This window comes from Parasteatoda tepidariorum, chromosome 7 (genome assembly GCF_982258835.1).
Source record: "Parasteatoda tepidariorum strain Cologne lab strain chromosome 7, Ptep-v5.0, whole genome shotgun sequence".
NCBI classification, from domain to species: Eukaryota; Metazoa; Arthropoda; class Arachnida; order Araneae; family Theridiidae; genus Parasteatoda; species Parasteatoda tepidariorum.
In genome coordinates this window covers 19610228-19633842 of record NC_141761.1, presented here as the reverse complement: position 1 = coordinate 19633842, position 23615 = coordinate 19610228, and the positions used below count along the sequence as shown (strand labels likewise).

At 28.7% G+C, this 23615-nt stretch overlaps 1 protein-coding gene across 2 annotated transcripts in view; it reads right to left on the bottom strand.

The window, feature by feature from the left end:
• LOC107436492 (colorectal mutant cancer protein) overlaps positions 1 to 23615 on the bottom strand; it is an 82925-nt gene that overhangs the window by 14826 nt on the left and 44484 nt on the right. For both annotated transcript variants that reach the window (XM_043042916.3, XM_043042917.3), the window contains 5 exons: positions 6787 to 6900; positions 6441 to 6583; positions 4598 to 4707; positions 2487 to 2611; positions 632 to 844 (listed from right to left, as the gene is read on the bottom strand). In XM_043042916.3, coding sequence (XP_042898850.2) covers positions 632 to 844; positions 2487 to 2611; positions 4598 to 4707; positions 6441 to 6583; positions 6787 to 6900 — 705 coding nt within the window. The remainder of the gene's footprint in view (positions 1 to 631; positions 845 to 2486; positions 2612 to 4597; positions 4708 to 6440; positions 6584 to 6786; positions 6901 to 23615) is intronic.

Below are 23615 nucleotides of genomic sequence, written 5' to 3'. Positions count from 1 at the left end.
AATTTTTAAAATATAATTCATTAAGGGTATAAGATTTTGTTTACTCAAAAAAAATAACAATAATATAAATAGCTTAGTTCATAAAAACTATTTTTTTTTTCTAATTGAGAAAGAAAAAATGCTAAATAAATAAAATAGAAATTAACAAGCATAATCTTTTCAAATATAATAATAAAACATTTATGAATAAATATATACACAATGGTGGTAAAGCTGATCTAAGGCTCTGTCGCAGTAGAACAGCCATATGATACGTTTATTACTATTATCTTATAATAATAATAATATGCAATTTTTAAAACTGCGAGGCTAACTCTTATTTTGTCCACTAAAACGACAATTTTTAAAAAAGTAATTTTTCCCAGCAAAATAGTAATACAATTTAAAATTAAAGCTTCGCTTTGAGTTTAATTTGCTCAAATGATGGCTTTTTTTTTTATTTATCTTGAAAGAAGAGCATTGAGGAATATCCTTCACCCTCAGAGTGTAAATCCCACTTTTTTCTCGACAAATTTTAAACTGCAGGCTTTCCCGGCTGGAAAATTTCAACAAAACTATACTAATAGGCTCAATTCTACGAGGGTTCAGTGCCGAATCCTTAAAAAAATATTATAAGACATTTAATTCTTACTCTTCTTTGACACCTATCCCTATCTTCTCTACAGCCAATGAGTATTGCTCTGGTTTGGCCAAGCTCAGACTCCTGCCTCGCCAGCTGTTCTTGCAAAGCAGCATTTTCAGCTCTTAAAACAATCACTTCTTCCTGCAACTGTGATAACTGAAGACTGTGACATGATGTTGCTCTGTTTTCTTTAAAATCTTCTAGCTCTCTCTCTCTGCAATTCTGTAAAAGTTTTTTTTTTCTTCTCAATTATTTTTGCTTCAGGAGTGTAGAATTCCAGAAGAAAAATATAATAAATCATAATGGAAATAGAATTAAGAATCTAAATATATGGAAATAGCATCGCATAATTTTAAATATATTTTACAAAGTCATAAAATCAGGTGCCCCTAATATGTTAAATAACTTAAAAAATGAAAGGATTTTTATGGGTTGTTAAGTTCTGTTTAAGAAACAAGAATTTAATACTCACTAAATTCCATTATTACTTAACAAAGCTTTTTACAAAATGGTGCTGCTGACTTAAAAATTATGAAGTGCTGTTTTTTTGCTTTGTATCAGATTGTTCTTACTGAAAGATTCACACATTTTTCAATTAATTTTGTGTGCAGGCAGTAGCAATGTGTTGCTGCAGGTAGCAATCATTTTAAAAACTATTTTTAAAAGAATATCTATTAAATCCCTTTAAAACATAGTATATTACATCTTACATAGATGAAATTTGTAACTAATTTTGAAACTTGGCAAGAAAAGTATAAACTTGTTTCCTACACAAAACACAGTGAACTCTCTCTTTTTAATTTTTCCCCTTTTAAAGTTGGTGTTTAAAATTGCCAATCATTTTGTGAAAACCTGTCATTAATTAACGATAAGGAAACAAAATTTTATAATAGGAAACAAAATACTAATATCTAAAAAATAATAGGAAACAAAAGACTTTGAGAGTGACAAAAATAAACTAATATAAGAAAATATTTGAAATGTCACAAATTTATAAATTATCAAAGGAAAAATGAAAAAATTTATTTCACGCTACTGTAAAGTTGTTTTTGAAAGAGAACAAAATAATTAATTTTTTTAGTATCAATATAATCTAAACAGTTAATAAATTACTTTATTGCAAACTATTTTAAATATTTAAAATTTTACTGCAAATATTTTAATTTCACTTTAAGTGAAAGGGAGTTACATCACTTAAGAAGATAAGCAAAAATATCTCAGACACATGAATAGAAAGTGAAAATTTTACTTTTAAAAGAGAATTGGTTAAATGCAAAGCATAAATGAAATAAAAGTTTGAGGCTGTATTGTCTCACAGCCTCAGACACATTATAAATGATCAGTGAAGTAAACAGTGTTTTAAAATAAAACTGTCTAAAAACAATAGCAAAAAAAAAAAAAAAAAAAAATTCTTAGTATCATAGAACTTCTCTTTTCAGAATTTCTTTTTAATTTTATAAACATATTTTAAATATTCATTTTCTTTTTAGAGCTTTTAAGGATTATGTTTTTTTTTCTGTTACAGTTTAAAATTTTAATTTAAAATAAGTTAGTTAATTACAATTACAGGACAATAAACAAAAATCTACTTGGTAGATAAATTAAATAATAAAATAGGTACTTCAATTGAATTGTTCAATAACTGTACAATAATTATTCATATAAAAAACTAAGAACTATATAAGAAAAGTTCAAAAAAAAATTTTTTTGCTTGTTAAATCATACAATTTATTTTTCCTTCAACGGATTTAAATATTTAATTGATACTTTTCAAAAAAAAAAAAAAAAAAAGAAGAAAAATTACATCATGAAGTATAAATGAATAATTTTTTAAAATTACTACTTTGATAAGAACAATAATAACCTGAATTGGTCTATCATCAGAGCTTTCATTGTCTCCCAAACCACTGCTAGCTTCTTCTCCATCTTGTAAAATTGTGCGAGAAATTTCATTTCTAGAATCTTCTTCACCACCAAATCTAGAAAGTTCTGTTAAAACAAATAATAAATAAATAACTGAAATAATAAATTAAAAAAAGGCATTATCCCCCAACAGAAATTTGGAGGTTAAGGCTCCACAGCTTCATAACCAAAAACATGCTGTTAGCACTACCATTACATATTTGCTGAAATCTCAGGACAGATTTTTATTTATTTGTATTTTTACAAATTCATATTAATTTCAATAATGATGTCTCTTAATATATATTTTTATAATATTTGTAAAAAATGATGTAATATTTAAAAGAGCAAATAACAAAACCATTTTTAAACTCTGCTTAATCTTTATATTACTTTCTAATCATTGAGATCATGAACAGTAAGAAATCGATTTAAAACATCAAAAAGCAGTTTATTTCAGTGCGATAGAAATGCAACCATATTTGAGAAAGCAAGTTAGCATCTACTAATAATGTACAAATATTAAACTTATTTCATGAGATCACTGTTGATATAATATTTAATAAGTATACAGAAATTAATGCATAACTTTTAGATAATAAAATACAGACTTTCATTAAATTCGTCATTATTCCAATAGCATCATGTATGAAATGATACTAAATGTGTGGCAAAATGTAGTTTTAATCGTTAAAGTAAAATCTTTTGTAAATGTGGAATTTCGAATTCTTTGGATGGGGTGGGGGGTGAAAATCAGTTTTTATGGGATTTAACAGGTGAGGATGAAGTAAACTCCATTGCAGAGTGGGATCAGTGTTATGACAAGTTATTGAATCTGGCACAGATGATTTTCGGAAAGAACATTTTTTTATTCTGGAACGTTTATTTACAGCTTAACATAAATTTTTTGAAAGGGGTAAATTGATACAGAACTATTCATATCTATTTAGGGTTGTAATGAGTAAGGGATTCAGCCAAAAAATGTAGGCAAATTGTGAATATTCAGCCACTTAAGACCAACATTTTTATTTAAAAAAAACATTTAGTAATAAATATTTTTTTATATATATAAATAATTTTAGTCAAGATTGTAAAATAATACTAACTAAGCATGAGGTAAAAAGAAAAAAACGATAATAGAAATATTTAAGATAATAAAGATAACTAGAGTTAATTAGACATTAAGATAATTAGAAATATTTAAGATGAATCAAAAACTAACTAACATTTAAAAGAAAAAAAAAAAAACTCAAGTTGTAAAGTTGAAAAAAAAAAGAGAAATAGAAAAAATATCCTCTTAATTCTTAAAACAAGACTTTAATGCTAAAAATGATATTTTTCCCTAAAAAAAGTATTCATAAAATGTTGAGAGATATAGCCTATTAGAAACGTTTATAAAAATGCAGCGCTATCATAAAATCACCCATAAAAAAGATTATATACAAAAGCAAAACAGAAAAAATAAAAATCAATATTTATTTTTAAAAGCAAATTATCAAACTAAACACCCCAGTTTTCCAGTTACCATATTTTAAAGAAATAGCAAAGAATAAAGTCTAATAGAAACCTTCTTAATTGCCATGTCATAAAAAATGTCGGTGAAAACATTGGTTCTTTAAAATAGAAAAAGTTAGTATAAATTTATTACTACATTTTTTAGCATAGAGTGATCAAAAATATTATTTTCCGTTTGCAATTTACTGTTGGTCCCTCAAACATCTAAAAAGCTTCAAACATAATTGATAAGTATGAGAAGTAGCATAACCATAAGTATGAGAAATAGCATAACCTAAACACTTCTAAATTTATAAAACGATTCTCCAAGAACTTTTTGAGGTAGTTCAAAAAATGTGTTAGCATAGATGGGTTTCCATTATTTTGTCCAACCCTTGTGCATAGTATTTCATATTGATAACAAATATATATATACATATTTTTTTTTTTAAAGAACTAGAGATAGTAAACATATGTTTGTAAAATATTATATGACTTGTCTACAACATAAAAATCCAGATATAACACCTTATAAGTAGTTTTAAAGGCTATAGAGACAAAATTCAATAGAATCGTTACCTCTTTCAGAACAGGACTCTGTCGCATTATTATCATTGCTTGTGCAGTGACTTGGCGTTTCACTTTGCCGAGATTCTTCATTAGATTGCTGACTGCATTCATCCTCCTCTCTAAAATATATATCACAGTGGAATTAAGAGAACAATTAGTACAAAATAAAGCATACGTGATTAGTGATCAATTTAGTTTATGGTAAAAATCAAGAAATATAAGTAAGTCAGAAACAAGGAGAAGGGAAAAAATAATAAACTTTTAAAAACTACATTACTAACAATTTAGTAGTTGAAGGACTTAATATGAAACAACAATAAGCTATAAACGTGAAAAATGCGAAATTAAGCTTTAAAGTTCGAAAAAAGTTCGTAATAATTATCATATATTCAGAGCTGTCGACTTATACGGCCATTGAGGAAACCTTTTCTTAGTAGTGGCAACATTTACCCTTTAATGTATAAATATTCTAATATTCTGGTTTCTAAAAGTTTTAAAAAAATTATTCACCATGACAAATCCATTATTCAATCACACAAAAGATCAATTAGTTAGGCAGTTAAATTTTCAATGATGGTAGTTTGTAGTTCGCATACAGGAGGTTAGCTAAAGGGTTACAAACCAGCATGCAAATAGGGGTTACAAACCAACCCATAAAACTACTATGTCTCAGAATTTTAGCTAATAAATTATGTTAAATTACAATTTGTGTAAGTGTTTGTTTTTATACATGTTTGCATATTTCTAACACAACAAAAATGTTTTCTTACGTTGTAATAAAGGATACATAGACTTTATTATTCCTTTCACAATTATTTTTTTAAGTCATGTAAAATATTTCATCATGTAAAATATTTTATTTTATAACCGTCGTTGAACAGCAGACCCAATTTTTGGGTTTACGACTACTAATGTTCAACTACGTAGTCTTATGATTTTGAACCCAATCCAGAAGACAAGGGAACTCCTGGATCAAGTACTGGGAGAAATTTGCCTCTGTGGAGGACTTTTTGATGGAACTAACCCGCATTTGCGTTACGTGGAGAGGAAGACCACGAGAACCTCCCACGGTTAGCCTGGCGGCAAGGGAACTCTAACCCAAGATTTGTCTACCACTGAGGATATTTCATATCAGCACTGTGGTTGGTGGAAGGCGGATGAGGAATTCGTATAGACAAGAAATGGCTGGGATTCGAACCCGGTTCACCTAATTGGAAGGGGAACGCTCTATCCTCTGAGCCATCACTGCTATATGTAAAATATTGACAAAAACATAATTGTTGCATGTTACCGCCTTTGCATCTCAAAATAACAAAGTGGAAAATCAAAGAATGTTTTTAAAATATTGACCATAACTTAAAAATAAAAAACATTACAGTAGGTTTTCCTAGCTAACAGAGGTTTGGTTCTTCAGCACATTCCAAAAAGAAAACTAATTCAGATTAGCTGCACTACTTTTTAAGATTTAAAAATAAATAAATAAACACAGTGTATAAAAGTTACCAAAAGTAACTGAAAAATTGATAACATATCATGTGAATACAGATTATCATGTGGTAAAGAAAATTATTTGAAGACGACCAAAGATGCACAAACAATACAAACTAAAATGAATGCTATTAGTTTTTAGACAGTTTGATGATCTAAAATTTGGTTTTGGTTAAGGGGATGACTGTTTTCTTTAGTTTTCAATTAATGACGACCCTAATTGCGTGTGGGATAAATTGAAATTTTCTGACCATACCTTTTTTTATCCTTTTAGGAACTGTTTTACATTTGAATGCATTATTATGGATTGCAATTTTAACATTGCCATTACATTTAAATTATGTGCAAGTTATTGTGCACTCACTTTATCACATTGGCTCTTTGTGCAAGTAATTTTTTGTTCAATTCTGCTATCACACTTGTCAGTTCAGTAAGTCTTTCTTCATATCTTTGAGCTTGCTGAGCTAATCTGTCTTCTTGTTCTCGAACTAGCCTCCATTTATTTAACTGAAATACAACAGTTTAAAAATTATGTTTTGATTAAAATATTTTATGAGAGGCAATAAGAAAAAAAAGAAGAAGACAAAAAGAAACGTCTTTAAAGATATTTGAAAAAAATATTTGTGTTGTGAATTGAAGTTTATCATTAACACACTTCTTTAATCATAATAATACCTTTCAAAATAAAAATACTAAATATTAATAATTACCTGAGCTTTATTTAATTGCCTTTCAAGATCATCCCTTTCTTGAGCTGTGTGTTGAATTATAGTTGTAAGCTCTGTTATTTTACTTTTTAATGAATCCAATTTTGCAAGGTGTAGCTGAAAAAAGAAAAGCTTAGTCATTATGATACTAATATTCAGTCAAGAAATCAGTTAATTATCGTTAAGGGGGTGCAGTTTCAGACTTTTCTTTAATGATGATATTCCAATATTCTTTGACATTTAGTAAATATGGATAAGATATTAGGTGTCCCAAAAATGACTAAATATTTGAAAAATCAATTAAAGAAAAACAGAAGGAGAAATAAAAGAAAGGTTTACTGCATTCTGTTTAGGAAACTTAAGAACTCTTCTCACTAATCTTAAAAAATTAGTCACGAAGTTCGTCAACAGATGGCATTGCTAAAATTATCTGACATGCAACAAAAAAAAGTAGTTAGAAAAGTTTTTCTAGCAAGCAATAATAACCATTCACGAGCTTGGTGAGAAGAAATACCTATTTAAATCCTGATCACAGAGCGAATCATACAAATTTATCTCCCATTTTTTTGTAAATAACTGATTTGTCAAATCATCAGTCATTCTTTTGACACTCAGTATTATTAATTAAAGAATGCGACACAAAAATTTAAGAGAAAATTTAACTTTAAATAGCTCTAGAGATAAAAGCATAATAATTCAAAGCAGTTTATATAATATAAATGGATAAACTATTATGGGTCAAAGAAAATGACAAAATTCAAAAACATTAATAATTTTAAATAGCTTTCAAATAAGGGTAGAATAATTCATAAAATTTAGTATAAATCGATACGTCATGAATTTAAAGGAAATTCAGATTTAAGAGTAAGGTAAACTCAGATTTAAGAGAAAGTGCAACTTCAAACTGTTCTTGAAATAAAGTTAATAATAATTTATAACAATATAAAACGAAGAGATTATCAAAGAGAAAATGATAATGATATTAAGATGTTATTGAAATAAAATAAAAATTTTAAAATTACATAACATAGATAAATAGATAACAAAAATTATTCCAACCCTGCCCTCTCTAGAAAGACTTCATGTAAGAGGTCAATTTTCAAGCTACAATTTTTCAGAAAACCTTTTTTTTCTTCTTTCTCTCAATTTTTTCATGTTTTTGAGAAGAAATAAGGTGCTTTACCCATTTGGAAAAAATAACTAAATGGTTTGTATTTTTTTTAATGATCAAGTAATAATTAAAATGAATCTTTAAACAAAGTAGCTAAATTAATTTTCATTATAAATAAAACAAACTCCTTGAATTCAAAATATCTGCCTGTTTACAATACATACATAAGAATCTTCCATTTTTAAAACTTAAATAACAAAATTAAAACCTAAAATTGAAATATCAAAAAATACAGTACTATCAGTAGCAATACGGTATATTTTTACTAGCAACACAGAGTGGATCAACCGAACTGTAATTTTAGCATTTCAAAGGAGAGGGTATACAATTTGTTTAACTTTGTTCTCAAGGGGTAGTGGAACAAGTGATGTTTGTAAGATATTATTCTTTTATGGAAAAAATAACTAAAATTAACGGACCCCAAAGAAACTAAAAATATTTCAACCCTATATTAAATTTAAAAAGATATGATTCCAAAATATTTGCTACAATTATAAAATAGGTGTTCCTAAACCAAATTATCTTCAATCAAATAACACACAATTTGGTAAAAAAAGAATGGGGGAATAATATGCATGAAAACTCTTAATTAGAAATGCTGAGTTCGAAATTGCATAAACCACATAGAATGAGGTCATATTAATTTCTCCTCATCAAACAGTATGAAAAGATAGATGTTCACACAATTACACAAGTAGTATTGCTGAAGTTAAGCGTTTTAAAATCATTTTTATGAATGTGCAAGGTTGAACACATAAGTGAACGAAACTCTTGAACGAGGAAATGCTTGCAAGACCATATAAATAAATATTATTTATAAAGAACGGTTGTAATTTTTCTTTTAAAGGAAAATTATTTTGACGCTCCAATATCTTATTTGAGTTTACTTACATCATTTGAGATTGTCTTCAGTTAAAAAAGTTGAACTGTTTATTTCATAGTGTTCTTATAACAGTAAACTTATATGTTTAAATTTAAATCGATTTGAAAAGCAAAAGTTTGATTTATCACAAGTATTTTTTTTCGTTATTAACAATGGAACTTACAAAAGAAAACAGAAACAATCTTAAAAAAATTTTAATATTACTTTAATAACACTTTAGGAAGTTTTTATTTTAGTATAATTGTTTTAGAAACAAACATTTTAAAAAATTTAATGAGCCAGCTAGTTACAGAATTGCTGATAAAATAAATTTCAAAATAGAAACGGAAAAATATAGCTTAATTATTGTTCCACTCCGGGTTTGTACAATTGGATAAAAGTAAATACAAACAATACAAAAAAGAGATAAAAAAATGATAAATATATCCTTTACTGCAGACTTTTTTTCCCACAGTGTAAAAAAAATTGACGCATTAGTATTGTTTGGGCATTGTATGCTGAGTAATTTAATTTATCTAAAAGAAAAAAAAGACAGATAACCTTACATTTCGATTCACGAAGTGAATTATGGTAACCCTAAAAACAAGAATATTAAATTTCAAAAATGGACTTAAGATTGAAATTGAATGCGAAAGGGGTCGCTCTCATACATAACGGATCCTAATATCAGCCATATGTAAATCATCTCACGGTTCTCGCGTAAAAAATTTTAGATTGTATTTGCCTCATTAACTTACAGTAAAAAAAAAAGAAGAAAAAAAAAGCACCCGGCAGCTGACGGGCGCGAAAAGTGATTATTCGATGAGAAATGAACCAAGAAAAAAGTCTTAATGGTTTCAAAATCAAACATGATAATGATCAAAAGAACTATAATGACTATTTAGAATAAAAAAGGACAAGAAATCACGATATTTAATGTAAATTATATAAAACAGAGTCACACACACTTCGCATAATTACGAAATTAGGAACAAAATGGCAAGTAATTTTTATTAAATAGCCAGAACAAAAATGGGACAAATTCAGACATTTTTTATAAGTACCACATTTACATACTTCTTAGAATTTTATTTATAGTATTTTTATCATATCAATACACTATGAGCAACATTTTGAATGCACAGAAGGTAAAATAAAAATCGAAACTTCCTTAATAACTTTCGATTTGGTGTTCCGATTTTCACGTATTAATTATAGACTTTAAAAGGTTACTTTCAAAACTGAAAGACATTTTCCGACACAATTATGCAAGAACATATCAATTTTACTATTATTTATTGCCCTTCCCGGTGTCTTTACCTTAACAAATTAAGCAAAGCATGTTTTTTTTTTTTTTTTTTTTTTTTTTTTTTTTTTTAAAGTAGTCCATCCTATCAAAAAAAAGATAAAATGTATTCAGTTATTCGAGGTCAAAAATTACCATATTTACAATTTTCTCTCGTACTTATTGTTTTCGTTAGGCTGTGAGCTATAGTAGAATTAGTATATTTTTGACATCATAAATTCTAATATATATATTTAGATATAAATTAGCATAATAAACGTAGTAATTGTCAAAATTAATTAGGCATCATTGGTATCAATTACAGTATGACTATTTTTAAGGTTCCTTTTCTCCATTAATTTAGCTTTCTGATACAAAATTTGTACCGAAAAACAAAATTAATTCATTTTAAATCTCGGAAATAATTAGCAAAGACACTAATAATTTTTAAAAATAATTCTTTTTCGTGAATGAACTAACATCGTTACAGGGCGTAAAAAATCGTCTAATGCCAATGAAGCTTAAATAAATGTGGTATTTAGTAGTATTTCCGTTATAAAAGCTGTGGTAACGAGAATCTTTTATAGCAATATAGGTACTGTGGTAATGGGTTTTTGTGATTTTCGGAATTTACCACAACTTTACCATGGCTTAATATATAACTTTATTAGTTCTTGTTGCGTTAATTCTCGTCAGATCTCTTAAATTTACATCATTTATAAATAAACTACCAAAGAAAAATCCAAATGATTTGAGAAATTTTAGTAACAGATTTCTGAGAATTTTTATTTTTTTAAAGCAACGAATTGTAGAGTGTGGATTTGGAAACTAAATTTCGTATATTTTTTAAAAGAACTATGTATGCAAACTTTGCTATACTTTAACAACGGGAGACAATGGGTTTAAAAATGAATAGTAAATTAAATTTTCTGACTAAAATTTCTCATCTGAATTCGTGAAAAAGAGAATCCATCTAAAATGAAATTTTAATGAAGTTATTTATAATACAATCTGACAAGAGAAGGAATTATTTTGCACATTTATCTTCATTTAATTCTTACCTTAAAAGAAACAATAGAAAACCATCTTTGTTTTAAAACAAAGGATAAAATAGATGGAGATTTTCATTAAACAGAAAAGAATATAACTCTAAGGAGTAACTCGCGATATTCAGATGTCTTTTGTTGAAGCTGTGATATAATAGGAATAAAATGGTAAAAGAGCAAAATAAATATTTTTAACGAACAAAAGAAAGATGGTGGGTTGAAAAACTTAATAGAGAAGGGAGAAAAAACGCACTGGAGTAGCTAAAAATGGAAAAGTTATTAAATCATTTCCGCAAAAGCGTTCGCGAAGAGTCGAAGTTATTGTTGCTAAAGAAAAGATTTTTCTAGAATAGCTCGCAATAGAAAACAGAGCTTAAAAATTTCACTGATGCCAGGGAATGCGTAAACTTTTGAGAGAAAACATGAACTTTATTTTTAAATTTTAAAAGATCGCTATGAAAATAATCATTTAATTCAAGCACAATGTTGCGCCACTATGATTTCCTCCAATGCTTTCTTTTCCGATCTTTTTTATATTTTTTTAAAGCTGTTTTTTTTCTTCTGTTTATTCCTCTGAGATATCAATTCTCAATTATGAATGATATTTTTTTATTAGCTTAACTTTGGTAAGTGCCCTTTCCACGAAACAAGTTGTTACAATTGTTAACAGTAAATAACAATATAACAGGGAAACAAGAGAATTGAATTTTTATGGATGGAGTTTTCTACACTAGGGAACGCTGCAAGCTCTTTGCCGCCTAAATTTCTGAGTTACTGTTTCCGTTGTATTTTAAAGCCATTTGGCATCGTTGTGCTTTGAGATTCTTGCAAACAATGTATTTGATTACTTATTACTTATGTTTACAATGCTAACAATACTGGTGTTTACAATGCTAAAAGTGTTAACACTAACGTAAGATGGTGCACAGCTTGCAACAAGAACAAACAGTAATAAACTTATGGAAAGAGGCCAAATCAAGACTGCCAAAAAAGCGAGTTATTCAAAATCTAGCAACCAGTTCACCATTTTCAATAATAAATAACAAAATAACTAAAACAAATTTTCACTCCAAACACCCCAGAATTTCATAATAACATTAATATCTTATGAAATACAGCAGATTTGAGCTCAGAAATTATCTAATTTATTTCTTTTATTGAAAACAAAATTATCCGTTTGAAAACATCGCCTATCAGAATAACATGTAGTAAGCAGCTGCAAACTTTTTAACCGGAACTAGAGTAGGTGCCGAGCTCGAGATCGTTATTGTTTACATTTCTACTGAAAACACCATCCATATGTGAAGTGGTTCTACAAAACTTTTCAAAATTCATGTCTCTTTGTTTTGCTTTAAACGATCTCTTTCCATTAGATTCGGGAAAATCTTATACTTTTGCTCTATTAACACTAGATTGCCCAAGGAAGTCATTTTGACTGCTTCAATTAGAAAAACAATGATGTATATAATGACACAATTTCTTAGAATTTTGTGACTTTTTGTACAGCATATAATTTTTTTATTGTTAATATTTACTAATGACTTGTTATACAACTGCAAATAATATAAAAAATATTAAAAATCAATTTTAAATAAATTTCTTTACACATTAGTTATTCTTTCACAATCCAGCCATCTTTACTGCTTTTGGGCAATATAGGTATATATACTAATTTTCGGTCTTTCTAGTGTTAAGATCGTTTATGTCATCAATCTTATGTCGTTATCTTCCAGTTCTTTGTAAAATGATATCAAAGAAATTAAATCCTCTTCCAAACACTAAGAGTTTAATCCTTAATATACTCAAAGTGCATCATATTCTTTGACAGGAGTCTTGTTAGCATTGCAGTCACAAGATACAAAGATTTGTTGCATAAAATCTGAGATATCTATGAGAACTCCAATATTTTTTTCGGATATTAAAAACTTCTAACAAAAATTATCAAAATAATAATATAAAAAAACATTAAAAATATTCCATAAAAATTAATCAAAACTAATGCTTTAATTCAACTAAGCCATGCACTAATGCTTTAATTCAGCCAATGTGTTTCTCATATTATGTAAATTTTGATTATAAAATAATCCACATTAAAATTAAAATAAAAAAAGTATTCCTCACTAAAAAAGATTTCAAAATCTAATCACAAAGAAGGAGAAAAAAAACTTTTTTTTTAAAACTAAACTATCAGTTGCAAATGCGCTTCACTTATTTGTTATTTTAGGAGATTGTTAAGTTGCGCATTGATGCTTATGTAATAAATTTAGCTGGAAAAATATCCTTTAACGAAATCTTTTTTTTTAAAGCTGATCCCTCCCTTCAAAATGTTAAAAAAATGCGTCCTTAAATAATCAAAAATATTCCTTAAAATTAATTTTCAGTTTTTAAATTACAAAAATGTCTAAAGTGTTATTAAAAAAAAAAAAAAAAAAAGGATTCTCCCCCCTCCACAAGAAAAAATATCTATGGTTACTTGTCCCCTGTGAGAAAATTTGACCCAACCTATTAACCTGAACTACAGCGATTTTTAGCACTTAAACAACTGTTTGTGCTTTCCTAATGTCGAAAATGTGCAATATTTGTTGCAATTGGTCATCGATTGGAGCACATTTGAAGGTAAGATTTCTTCAAGTGACATCGGCTTAGATGTATCATTAAGTTATCTAAGCGGCTCTACAAGAGATATACTAAAATAGGCAAATGTGCGAGTAGTCTCATAATGACAGCATCAAATGTCCGCAACAAAAATATGTATATAATAACACGAAATGCGCTAAAAAAGTATTTTAATATTGTTTATAAGAAACTATAAGTCATTGAGAGAATTATTACCGGGAAAAAAAACGAAAACTTCTAAAAACTCTTTTAGCGCACCAAAATAAATTGGATACAAATAAAATAATAAGGTTAAATCCGTTTGATTTTCTATTAATTTTTTCAATAAAAGAGTAAAATTCGTGGAAAGAAAAGACTGCGTGAGACCTGGACATGAAGTTCAATTGAAATCGTTAAAGATTGATTCTATTTTTGATGTCGCAACATTCTTAACTTCTCTATCCCCCTCGCCCTGAGAGTGACAGCTCGAAAACCATCTAAAAAGATAAAAAAATCAAAAATTTTCATTCATAACTTTCAGGAATTGGAAAAAGAAATCGAAAACAGTAAAAGTGGGAGGAAGAAGAAAAAAAAAATATCACAGTAAATATAGGAAATAAGATAGACTCGTGACCAGTGTATTGAAAGGAAGCAATTTCCTGCCTAGAAATGCGTGCTCTTAGTGCTATATGAGAGCTGACAATTTTATTGCACGGATATACATTAAATGGAAAAAATATCTCACTTGATTTAGGAAGATCCATCTGATCAATATGAGATAGACTTGATAAACATTGAAGATAATATTAGGAAAATACTGCAGAAAAGTAAATACCTATGCTAATAAAATCACATCACCGGATTATTGAATTTTGGATTGGGATGTATAAATGACAACTATGGATTCATATTATGAAGAAAGTAGTGCTCGTTATTTAATTTCTAAAGAAAAAATAACGTCCAAAATGAAACGTGTTAATAAAAAAATTCTAATTCATGTCGCACAAAGTTAAAACTACAGTGTTAATGTAAAATACGAAACCAAACAGCAATTAAAATTCGTTCAGTTTATTTTTATCGGCGATAACATTTATTTATTAATTCATATAGAAGGTATTCATATGAATTCATATTTCATGGCAAAATGCAAAATTTCAGCAACATCGATCGAATAGTCCTTGAGAAATCAAATTAAAAAAAAAAAAAAAAAATCGTATATTTAAAATTTGATTTCTCAGATGCGATTCGTTTGATTTCGCTCAAATTTTGTATTTTGCCATGCAAAATTACCTTCTTTAAAATGATGTAAAAAAATGTGTACCGTACAATTTGAAATTTTTTCGCCTATGATTAAATAAAATAATAAATGTTTACTAATTTACTTTTTAGCGTGGAATTAATTATCTTTGGATAAATGAATTTTATAATAGTGTGTAAAATTTCTTCAATTCGCTTAAATATTTCTCAAGATGTGACGAAATACGCAAAAAGGATAAATAGCATTGAGGGGTTCGAACTTTGGATAGCTCTCTTGACCAAACTATGGGGATCATATTTCCCAGAATGTGGCTACTACTTATATTTTGAGGGTCAGAAATCCGAAGGGAAAAAAAAGACAGTTATTCAGGGAAAGTACGTTTGTGTCTGATTAAGTAACTTAAAACGTCGTCTTCACTAATTAATTAGAGTATTTGAGGTCACCCCATTAAAGTTTTAAGATTGAGTCCCAGAATGTGAAAATTCGATCATTAGATCAAAGGTAATTTAGAGTGGTTCACTTATTATTTTTTTTTTTTCTTGCGCACTGTACGCTTATACAGGGTGTCTATAAAAGAACTCCGGGGTTTTAAAAATTCATATCTCACTAACTATAAAAGATAGCAAAATTTAGTCGATTTCTCTGAAAAGAGTAGCTCAAAAAATTTTACTCATACCAATTGGGAATGTTTGTATCAACTGTTGGCGGCGCTGCAGGGCGTTGACCTTGAAATGACGTCGCGAAATTTGAAATGATGGCGACTCTGCAACAAAAGGCTCAATGCGTTATTTGGCTCATAGAAACGAAGTCTTTAGTTACCGTACAAAGAAACTTTCGACGTAACTATGGTGTTAACCCGCCTTCTGACAAAACCATTCGTCAATGGTTCAGTGCATTTAAGGGTTTTGAAGCAAAAGTCGCCGGGTAGGCCGAGTGTGTCTCAATAGAAAGTGGACAGAATCCGAGCTTCATGCCTTCGAAGCCCTAAGAAATCGTTGACAAGATGCAGCCTGGAGTTGGGTTTACCAAGATCTCAGGGAACGAATAGTCAATTTTGTGGCAACCGTCCCCCCAGACATGCTCGCCAGGACATGGGAAGAGGTAAAATACCGTTTAGACGTCTGCCGTGCCACTAACGGGGCTCATATAGAACTTTACTAAGTGTTAAAAAAAACTTGATAATGTAAGCTTTTCAGTCATGTATAAAACATGTATGTATGTTTTTTATTTCATTAAAATATTTTGCCTCAAAACCCCGGAGTTCTTTTATAGACACCCTGTATTATAGTACAAGTAACCTTACATTACCCGTTTAACAATTCATTTTAAAATTATCAAGTCTAAATTTATATTAATATTATTTTATGTTAATATTTCTCGTGCTTAATATATTTGTGAATGCACGCTTATGAAATAGATAATTTTGCAGCAAATTCAAGCTACTTAAATTATTGCATTTTTCGCAAAGGTAAAATAGTATTTCAATGCTATATAACTACACAATTATTTTAAAATGTTTGTTATTGAAATGTAAATTGTTCTGCGTAGAAAAAAAAAAGTGTTTCGGGCAATTCAAAAATAAATTTAAAAAAGATGTTTTACATAAAATATAAAATATTTCCATTCCAGAATTTTTTTATAATTATGTATTTCTTATTCAATATAACACATAAAAAAAAAAAATAGGAAAAATAAATAAAACAAAAAATTTCCACATACTTCTTTAAATAATCATTCAAAAATACTTACATAAAACAAATCATATTTTGTTTGTAATGTACTCGACGATAATCTTGAGAAGGGAACCGAATACATTCTTATTCTTCGGATGTGATACGCATTATCTGTTCGAAAAACGGTTGCTACGATACTCTGATATTTTTACGGAAAGAAATCTTCGCCTTGGACATGTCGGGAAAAAGAAGGAAATATTTAACAAGAAGAATTACAAGGGTGCCAAATTAATGTAGGGGACATCTTCTAATATATAAAAAAACAGCATAATGCGGTTATGGCAAAATCCAAACAGAAAATAATAAAAAATATTACTGCCATAGGTTTTGCTTACTCTAATGAGTTTTTGTTATTAAATAAGAAATCTGGAACTTTTTAATTCTTGAATTATATATTCAGTGATATTGAACATCGATTTTTAACACGTAAATTACGTGTAATATATTTTCAATAAATGAATGGGAAATTTTCATTTATATGTCAAAATAGATAACATAAAATGTAATTACTTGATTAAAAACTTCATTCGTTTCAAAAATATATAAATAGGAAACAGTCGACATATTTCAAGCGCTCAAAAAAGGGCGCCTATTTTCAAGACCTTGGCGTGAACTGGAAAGCAGCAGCACAGCATCGAAACTTTTTGAGGCCTTCATCCAGTTGATATTGCCTGAAAAAGCTGAAGCTTTTTAGTAACTCGTACTCTTTGAAATGATCGGTATTCAAGTTTATCGATTCGTCAGATGAAAATATATTCAGTGCAAAATACTAAATTTGATCAAAATTAAAAAGGCAGCTATTTCACTTTTTTTCTCTACAAATCACAAAAATATAATTATGAAGGGAGCTGGTTTGAATTCACACGAGAAAATGAGATTAGGCGGTCAGAGAATTTAAAAAAAAAAAAAAAAAAAAATCAAGGCAAGATCTAACAAGAAATAAGATTGCTATTCAAATTGATACAATATAGTGATCGCTTAAACCTTTTTAAGTGTAGACTCCGAGACAGGGATCGATTTGCAAATTCTAGGGCCCTATTAGTCTTAAGTGTTCTCAGATCCTCTACTTAAACATAAAAAAGATATTATGTATCGATAAGTAACTTTTGAGATGAATAATAATTTTGATAAATTTTAACACGATAATAACTTTCAAAAAAGTAAAATAATGGATGGGTTTGGAACAACATAGAGACTTTACAAAGAAGGTTTCTTTTACATCAGCTGTTTCTTGATATTTTGCAAATTTCCCGCATTTTTTTTATCAAAAACTCTCTGTTGAACAATTTAAAAATGTGGCTTATCATTATTGCCCCCAAGTCTTTCAATCCTACCCATAAATCATGCATGATACAAATACAGAAAAATAGTTAAATGTTTCAGCACAAAACAAAAACATTCTACCTTTAAATTTAACAAGGTTTGATGCTGATAACGTATAATTCTGTTCGATTTTGAGTGTAGATAATAGAAATTTTTACACGGATGATATTCATTGATGAATGTAAGCAGCGATTTTTCAAGAAGAGCAACCTACTTATCAATAAGAATCAATGATAAGGGTACCAAGTCAATGTTTTCCCATATATCTTTGAATACCGTTGGACCGATAGTCATTTAAGCCTCCCCCCTGATCACAGAAGATTAAGGAAAAAAAGGGCGATTGGGTCGATTTTCCCAAATCGAAAGCATGGCATGGAATGAAAAGCAATCAAACCAACATACACCCCCGCCAGAGATTCGATCACTGAATGATGCTTGTGCTCCAACCCCAGCACACATATAAATGATATCAATGGAAATCCAGGGGAACCAGGCAGATAATAGAGCCATTACATAGCTTCTTCACCAAAAGACATATTGATCTTTTTTCGACATTAGATACCTTGGTTGATGATTTATCGCTATGGAAGAGTGGAACATTTTTATTAATAAGAACTTTCCCTGTGATGGATCGTTTTGCTAATGAAGAGCCGATATTGGAGAGAAAGAAAAAAAATATGTAGAGAGAGATATGGTGACATGAGTAGCGACAGAGACATTTGTATTGATGGAAAAAATTGACGGAATTGAAGGCAAATTTAACTTGGTTTTTATAAAAGGAAGAGATGCATTAAAGTCATTGTGTTTTTATCATCGAGCATTCATGGAATTCGGTTACCGACAACATGCTTTAACAATTTAAACAAAATAAAATTCTGTTTTACGAACTAGAAACTATACAAAAGAAAGAAAAAAATAGTAGAAGAAGCAGTTTAATAAAAACAACGATATTTTGCTTCTTAAATTGCAAATGAACTGCAACAGTTTTATGAATTTTAATCTATACCTCGTTGTTTGATAATAATCATATTTTGATATTACTTATACCCTAAAAATACCAAAGCAAATATATGATCTACTACAGATTTCTAAGTTCAATTGTTATATTTAAGTCATTTTTTTTAACACTTGAAAAGAGAAGTTAGTGGGTTTTTATTGAGAGTTTTGAGTACACAAATAACTAAAAATCGTTACTTTAAACCTTGGCGAACAAAGAACACGTATTTGGCCAAGCTTTAAACCACCGTATTTGCTCATTTTAACCCAAAATTGTGCCAAACGTTTCCCAATCCTGCTTCAATACATCCGAGTTGTACTCGAAACTGATTCAGATTAAACGTGAAACAAAGATTTGTTACATCATTTGTTAATTCAATTATTGCATTTTTCATAAAATTGCAGTAGATTTAATAAAAAATCGTTGCTTAAGTGGTGAAATTGGTAGTTTCAGATAATTTTGTATTACAGTTCAAAGTAGATTAAAATAGTTATTCCTACCGATTCAAGAGCATTACTGCTGTTACTCTAAACTACACTGAAAGTGCAACATTTAGGCGCCAAACATCACACAATATCACAGAAAATAGGTACTTTTCCCTTTTCTGAATAAATAAAAAATTTCTAGAGCTAAAATTCGGCAATACTGTTTACAATCATGGTGTGATTAATGGCTTCTATGTGGATTGGAATAAAACAAAAAAGAATAAACAAGTAAACTAGGATAAAGGCCATGCAAGCTAAGAGTTTAATGTAAAAACTATTTAAGCATTGAACATATTTTTGTATAGAATTTTTCAAGGCTTTTTAATTTTTTTTTTAAACATTATAATAAAATATTACGTAGAAATCGAATTATGGGAAACTACTCGCTTTTGAAATTAACTATTAGTAGTTTATTTCCGCATGAGATTACATTTATTCGGAAACAAGCAAAATGGGAATTTTTTTTCCCCATTCAAGAAGAACATTACAACAGAACTTTCTGCTTTTTGAAAAATGGATTTCACAAATCCATTTATAAGTATTTTTCAAAAATAAAGTGCGTTTCACCACATAGTGAGTGACTTTAAAATGCTCGGTTTAAATCAATAAATAAGATGTAAGAGAAATATTTTAGTGCACAGTCAAGCAGCAAATCAATTTATTTTCACAACGGGAGTTTTTTTTTTTAAAAAAAAAAAAAACATAGAGAATTTTAGAGGGGGAAAAATAGATTGCGAAATTGTTGTATTTTAAAAAATAAATTTCAAAGTATCTAAGACTTAATAGAGCAACAAATGGAAAAATGTTTTTAGAATGGCATTAGCAATCGATCGGGCAGTACACAGAGATGCTAGTGCACAACTTCTGAATAGAAACTTAAATCAAACGTGCTTTTACGTCATTTTGAAGGGAGGGTAAAATTTTTGTTTTATTTGGAAAAGAACAATTTTTCATCATTTTTAATCTTAATTTAAAATTGATTATGACTTTAGTTACAACTTCCAAACAATATTTTTCTATACAACAACTATTACTTAAAAAAAAATTTTTTTTTGCCCACAAGGACGATAAACAACCTTTTGTCTGCTAAGCAGGAACTCGAAATGAGGTTGAAAGCTCGTTCATTTCGCGAGTGGTAAATATTAGTTAAAAACTTAACACCAAATTAAAGCATCGCCTTCACCTAAAAGTAAATAAACAAGTCCGCTACTATCTCGAAAAAAAAAAGAAAAAAAAAAGCGTATGCCTTTAAATACAGCTTTTGCATGACGTTTGGCAGAACTTGAACATAAACGCTATTTCTCAAAAGCTGCATATTTTAATATATGTTGATTTGATTGCACTATATGCCATTTCTTAGCGTTGTGGAAAGTTTTTTTTCTTCTTTATTTTCATTATACGTATTAAAATAGGAATGATTTGTTGGAATTGGCGATATACGATGGCAGGGGTAAATAAAGGAAGCATTTATGCTAAAATTGTCGCAGTTTCGTCAAGAAATATACTTCAGATAGACGAAATAGGCCAGAGTGGATTTTCTTTGGATATGGAGAAAAGTTTTTTAGGTTGATACAATTTTACTTTAAATATAAATCGTTTTTTTTTCTTCTTCTTTTGATATTTTACTACTTCTTACATGAATAATATTAGAATGAAAAGAAGATATGAACGGTTGTAATAAAAAATTGCTTATTAAAATGTGTGTTTTGTAGCAATACACTTAATGCTAAACATTAATTGGCTGCTAAGGTATCCTTTTATTCACTAGCTCATTACGTAACTATTTTAACTTAAGTAAATAGATGATAAAATTGATTAGTCTTGGAATAGAACTTGGTAATATGTACTAACTGAAAATTAGAAGAAAAAAAAAAGCTATTTGCAAAAAAGCATAACTAATGGAGAAATGGTACTATCAATTAAGAGAAACGTAAAAAATCGCCATACTATTATTGTCGCCAATAAGGCTTAGCTTGTTTTAGTAATCAGTGAAAAAAAAAAAAAAAAAAAAAAAAGCTATGTACCAGAAAACAAATTTAATGGATAAACGGTATTAATTCGTTTAGGAAAAGAATTGTTGACCCATGCAGGCAGGAATCAGCAAGTAATGTTGGCGATAAACAGCTAACTTTTATGTTTACTTCCACTATCAGTTCTCGCTAAACAAAAGTTTAGTAGTAGTATTTTAATTATGAATTTAAAATTTACACTCTTACACTTTAAAAAGAAAAAAATTTATTGTAATCCGCAATAAATTTACGAGTACATATTGGTGATAGTAAGCTAAGTAAATATAGGAGTACATATAGTATACATGTATATTGCAGTTAGAATAAGCTTCCTTTAAGATTCGTATTCACATTTTCAATAAAATTTAGAAAATATAAGGGTTAAGCACTTATTTTCTCAAATTCGACCTGATCGAAAATGTCTCAGATGTAATTTCGGTTCTGTAATGAAAATTTCTTTTTAGTAGCATTGATTTAATTTTTTTGTACATCCTTCCAATGCTCCAGACAAATATCCGATACTAAACCTTCGCTGAGGCGAAATATTTTGTCGGTTATGCCCAACTTTGGCGTGGTCTCTATCTTTAAAATACTTACTTTCAAATTAACGTACCTACGCTATTTGTGAGAAGCTATACGCTATTTCTAAGCATGCGCAGTGATGAGGAAAATAAGGTTAGCTTTAACGTTTACATAACTTAAAAGTTCTCTATTACTTTGTGGATAAACTCTACAAACCTATTTACGAGTTTAGCATAGCTAGACAAGTGTAACATTGTTTTTTATGTACTTTACTACATCAAATCCAATTAAGTCAACAGATCAGAAAGTTTCGTAGTTTTAAGGGGTTCTCTAAGGTATAAGGTTAAGTTCCTCCCCTCTCTTCGTAAATTTAAGATGACGGAGAGGAACGCAAAGTTCAGATGTTCGTATTGACCTAAAATAAAACTTTTTAAAACTATTTTCAACTTTCTTCCAACTGTTTCCATATTCAGCTCTTTTAATTGTCATGTTAACTGACTTATTAACTTTGTTACACTTTTTAATTTGAAAAAAAAAAAAAAAAAAAAAAAACTTTAGGCAATTAAGACTAGAGTTTGCGATATTATAAATGGAATTTAGATAATTGCATCTAACCTACAAAGTGGCAAAGCGGTTTTGTCTTCAAGCATGACAAAATATGCTTGCTTTTAGAACGTATCATTAGTATAACTGAAAATTAAAGGTGAACTTCGTGTGCTTTTGTTCAAGATATTTTAACTTTCAAAACAAATGAACCTTACTTGATCACACGCTGATTAATTAAAATACAATAAACATTTCCTTACGTAAAATGCTCTGGGATAATATAATCGTCTCTCATATTTTTATTAATTCGCTTATCAAAAACAAATGTCATCAAGATTTTTTCCAGTAGAATTATTTTTTGTTTAATTGGCAAGGAATGTCACAAAAAGCAACTAAATTAAACCAAAAATAAAATGAAATGATTCGTGAAATCATGAAAACAGAGAAACACTGTTTTTGGGGGTACTAAGAAGACCTCCAAATGATTAATGAACCAGGGAAACACTTTTTCGGGGTAAAAGGGCGGCAAAGGATATAACTCTTTTAATGAAGACGTGTAGAAAACCTCAAAGGATAGCGGGAAGATTCAATTTTCTACCCCTTTTGCTGTGCCCTGAAGGAATGGGGCAGAACAAAATGATGGATGGAATTATGACATTTTCATAAATTCCACTTTTTTTAGGGGGGTAGCAACTCTAACTGATTCAAGTAAAGGACTTCAAGCAGATATATCTTAATCATGTTGATTGCTGACCTGCTAAGTACTATAAAGTAAGCATAATTTTAAAAGAAGCCGAATATTTTTGAAATCAACAAGTGACAGAAAAAAAAAACTCTATGCTTAAACAAATTAACGAAATGAATAAGTTATTAATTTATAATTAAAAAAAAATAACTGTAAAAAAATAGTTGTTGATAACTGAGTCCTAAATTGAGAAACATTTAATGACTTGTTACATCAAACGGTAAACAGAAATAAATAAACAAATAAAAAGAAAAT